Raw genomic sequence first — 4,894 nt, forward strand, 5'->3', positions numbered from 1 at the left:
CGATATTTAACGGTAAAGTGACGTAGCTCAGGTTCGACTTCCTCTTCTTCGTCTTTCTTTTGCTGCTCGTGAAGCTCTTTCAAATCCTCATTAGTCAGGGGCTGCTTGTCTTTTTCAAATAAATCTGTGAAATCCTCCTCCAAATCCATTTCCAGTTCTTTGCTTGTAGTCACTACCGTTTTGTTGATGGCAACATTATCAAACCTCTTAAAATCATTCACGAATTGCAGGCATAGCTTCTTCCCTACACCATTCATAGCTGTGCTCTGTACATCATTCCATGCCGCTGCTATGTTCTGTTCAGCCTTGTAGATATCGTGTCATCAAGATCAGTTGCAGTTATTGCTTGCTGCAGTGTATGCTTCAACGCTTGAAGATAGCAATTATTCCCTGGCTGCAGAAGAGATGTCATGTTCGGATGGAGGTATACGATGATAACATTGGGATCAAAATCCACGATGCTTGCAGGTGGCCAGGAGCATTATCTTCTCTGCTGCTGGGATAAAAACAACAGTAACCCATGCTTTTGAATTAGCTATCCATATAACAGGGAGAGATGCCTTGGGTATGTTCTACAGGGCACGGGGGTTATGTACAGGATACACAAGCAATGGCTTCTGCACAATTACCTCCCAACATAATGGTCACATGTTCTTTTGAGACCTTGTAGCCTGGAATAGTTTTCTCCTTGGAAATGAATGAATTGTCTGGCAATTTTTTCCAATCCTGTTTTGTCTATGTTAAAAATCTATTTGGGAAGAAGCCCGTTTTCTTTGATGATTTTCTTTAATGCATTAGGAAATTCTGCTGCTGCTTGTTTGTCAGCTGATGCACTTTCACTTTGCTTTTTAACGAAGTGGTAACTTCTTCGCTCCTTAAATCTCATGAACCATCATTGACTTGCCTTGAACTCTTTCTCCCCTGGATATTTTTCCTTCAGGTCCTCAAAGATTCAACCTGACAATCGAAAAAGAAAGAATACTTTCCATTTCTTCAAAGATTTTGCCTCTTGTTGATGACAGTATTCTTCATCACTGGGGCTTCAGATTTGAAATGTGCTAAAATCTTGTCCTTACTATGTACATCATCATCATCATCATCGTTTAACGTCCGCTTTCCATGCTAGCATGGGTTGGACGATTTGACTGAGGACTGGTGAAACCGGATGGCAACACCAGGCTCCAATCTAATTTGGCAGAGTTTCTACAGCTGGATGCCCTTCCTAACGTCGATATAGTTGTCTGACTCATCCCAAAAGATCGTGTAATTGCTACCACTTTTTCACCTTTTTCATTGCGTTTTATAATAGCCAGTTTATCTTCCAGTGTTATAGCATGACACTTAGCACTTTCACTACAAATTTTCTTAGGAGACAGGGGGGCAAAAAATAAGTTGTAAGTGAATGAGAATGAGATAGTAGCTGATAAACAGACATAAACAAATCTGAATTCAAAACAATCGTGGGAATCACGATGACAACGACACCTAACATTGGAACTACAGTGCAATATGAGCTCTGAAAGGCTGATAAATAAGACAACAAGGCTGATTTCATGATTTCATTCACTAAGCCACACTACTTTATGGTGTGTATCTTAACATTTACTGTATTTATTTTGATATGATTGTATATGCTTTTATTACTTGTACAGTAACATGATTTTGTGTTTTTAACGGTTTTCTAGTGATTTTGTGATTCCAACATTTGTGGTGGACAGGCGTAAAGTCAAGTAAAATGACTTAAGCTGGGTATGCCTGTATGTATGTATTATGTGTGTGTGTGTGTGTATATATATATATAGATAGATGCACACATACACAAGAAAACTTACCTGTGAGTTTTGTACTGAATGTATTGCAAAACTACAGATGTAACATGAAAGGTTAACTCTGGCAACACTGATAATCTCGCTTGCAACTGTCATTAGAAACTTGAAGAGTTAACTTTCATGTTGCATTTGTATTTTTGCAATGTATTCATTACAACACTTACAGGTATGTTTTCTTTTTTGTACCATTCATTTTGAATTACTCTGTGTGTGTGAATTTGAAAATAACCTTTAGATGTGGTACTTTGGCCTTAGAAATAAAAAGATCTAAATTAGAAATATATTCTTTTCTTTATTGAGACTAGAATATTTGTTTCTTGACCAGAAATGCATCAGTTGATTAAGTAAAAATTAACCTTTTAGCATTCAGATTATGTTGAATGCAATGTTTATTTAGTCACCTTGTTTTGAATTAATCATGCATTATCGTGTAGATTTGAGATTTCAGTGATATGATTGTTTATCAAGAGGAAAGTTTTTGATTGAAGAGCTATAAAACGTAGAAAAAATGTTCTTAATTGTAGTCAGTTTAAAAGATTTCTCTCATTGCTATGTTAAACATGTTGTTTCCCCACATCAACTGCAAATCTGAGTGTAGCAGTCTTTTCATTGATATCCAATTATCATGCTTGGGAAATTGATCCAAGTTAATTATAAAGTACCTAAGTTCTAATTATTATTTTAGCTGTTATGTATCCATGTTTTTCCTGCATATATGTGGTTTTAAGTAAAGCAATTGGATTTAAAAAAAATTTTTTTTTAGAATATGCACAAGTTGCCAAAATGCTTGGAAATGGTCGATTAGAAGCCATTTGTTTTGATGGAAACCGGCGTTTGTGTCACATCAGAGGAAAATTGAGAAAAAAAGTGAGTTTCAAAAACTATTTTTGTTCTTTTTGTTTATATTCAACAGGATTAAAATTTAGTTTTGCAAATAGAAATTATAAATACACTTGTAACTTTTTGTTCTTGTAATGTTGTTCAATTAGCCAGTGATTTCAGGTTTATTTAATCTGCATGAAATTGTAAAAATATTAAATGCATTGAGCATTACATATCAAATGTAATTAAGTGAGTGAGTTAGTTTGGTTGTCCTTTTGGATGCTTCAATGACTTCAGTTGAGCATGCTATCCATCATGGTTCCCCATGCATGTTGTTAATTTGTCATCATTTGCCATTTCACTGCCCTGTAGCAAGTTATCCACATAGGTTAGACGTTTTCTTCCCCTAATGATTTTTCCTTCAACTGACTGCACCCTAGAACCTGTGTGTCAACTGGTCTCAGTTGAGACAGATTCCTTTTGATGCCTGACACACATGACCAGCAGTTCTCATTCTTCTCTGCTGAATCTTCTCAGTCACTTTGGGTAGATCTTGATAAAGCTGCTCATTGATTAAATGAGCTCTCCATGTAACGTTCTGGAGTTCTAAAATGGCATACAAATTGAAAATTAGGTTGTCTCCACAGAGTCAGTTTTGTTATTTGGTGCCGAAACTTGGACCCTCACCAAAAAGCTTGAAAAACAAATGAAAAGTGGCTACACAAGAAAATATATAAAGTTTCATATATCTTGCTGGTGTGTCACTCCACTCCAGAGAAGCCAAGTATTGGTCTGTTTTCAATCTTTAACAAACTTTTTGATGTCCCCTGTATTGGAATTTTTCTCTTGGTTTTCAATTTTATTACAACAATATTCCAGTCTATGAAATGAAAATTGACTAGGGTCAGCGGAATAATTAAGCCATTGGACAAAATGCTTTGCTGTGTTGAATACAGCACTCAACATCTCAGTTCAAATCCCATTTGTGTTGGCTTTGCCTTTTGTCTTTTCAGTCTTGATAAAATCATTACCAGCCAGGTTCTGTGTTATTGTAATCAATTATGGGATGGCAGGCGCTGCTTGGTCCAATATTGTTTAATGGTAGAGTCCTTTGGACATTGCATTTAAAGCATGTCCAGAAATGGGCTTTTTTTTTTTTTTTTTTTTTAAATCTTTAACTCATTCTTCTTTCTAAATAAAAAATTTACGTCAAATTATATTGAATATTTACAAGAGATTTTCTTTAAAATTATTGTATTTCTTTTTATTTAACCATTTGTAGGTGTGGATTAATGCTGGAGATATTATATTATTGGGTTTACGAGAATATCAAGATGCAAAAGCAGATGTTATTCTTAAATACACACCAGATGAAGCTAGAAATTTAAGAGCTTATGGAGAGTTACCCGATTCAGGTAATATCTTTAACATATATATCAGTATCATCATCATATATAAATGTGTGTGTATGTGTGTATTTTTGAATTATCACTAGTGTTAAGGTGTTGTTGAAATGTTAACAGAAACTAAAGCAGATGGACCAAGTACAAGTGAGAGTATGGATACAAAGAATTTTGTAATTAAAAATTTGTATCAAAGATAATTTACATTTTACATTGTTTATAAAACAAGTAGGGTTCTGGTAGATATGATTGCATTGTATGTAATCAGAATAAATGATTGCACTAAACAAGGCAAGATTGACTTGGTTTTGTCCCTTAAAAGGTAGAAAAATGAACAGCAGAGTACTGAGGTCAATATCGTTGACTTTTGAAAGCAATATTCCAACATAATTAAAAGATTTTGTTCTATCTTTTACAAGCTTCAGTCATTAGACTGTGACCATGCTGGGGCACCACCTTGAAGCGTATCAGTTGAGTGAACTGACCCCAGTACTTTTTTTTTTGAAGCCTGGTACTTGTTCTATCAGCCTCTTTTCCAAACCACTAAGTTATGGGGATATAAAGACATTAACACCACTTGTCAAGTGGCAGTGGTGGTGGGACAAACTCAGACACAAAGACATACGTGTATGTATGTATATATATATATATCATCATCATCATCATCATCGTTTAACGTCCGCTTTCCATGCTAGCATGGGTTGGACGATTTGACTGAGGACTGGTGAAACCGGATGGCAACACCAGGCTCCAGTCTGATTTGGCAGAGTTTCTACAGCTGGATGCCCTTCCTAACGCCAACCACTCAGAGAGTGTAGTGGGTGCTTTTACGTGTCACCC

The 4,894-nt window shown here is 35.6% G+C and overlaps 1 protein-coding gene across 1 annotated transcript in view; it reads left to right on the forward strand.

Annotated features, from left to right (window-relative positions):
- LOC106869445 (eukaryotic translation initiation factor 1A) overlaps positions 1 to 4,894 on the forward strand; it is a 21,055-nt gene that overhangs the window by 10,941 nt on the left and 5,220 nt on the right. The window contains exons 3-4 of the mRNA XM_014915196.2: positions 2,593 to 2,696; positions 3,934 to 4,066. Coding sequence (XP_014770682.1) covers positions 2,593 to 2,696; positions 3,934 to 4,066 — 237 coding nt within the window. The remainder of the gene's footprint in view (positions 1 to 2,592; positions 2,697 to 3,933; positions 4,067 to 4,894) is intronic.

The sequence above is a fragment of the Octopus bimaculoides genome, chromosome 4, assembly GCF_001194135.2.
Source record: "Octopus bimaculoides isolate UCB-OBI-ISO-001 chromosome 4, ASM119413v2, whole genome shotgun sequence".
In the NCBI taxonomy this organism is placed as follows: domain Eukaryota; kingdom Metazoa; phylum Mollusca; class Cephalopoda; order Octopoda; family Octopodidae; genus Octopus; species Octopus bimaculoides.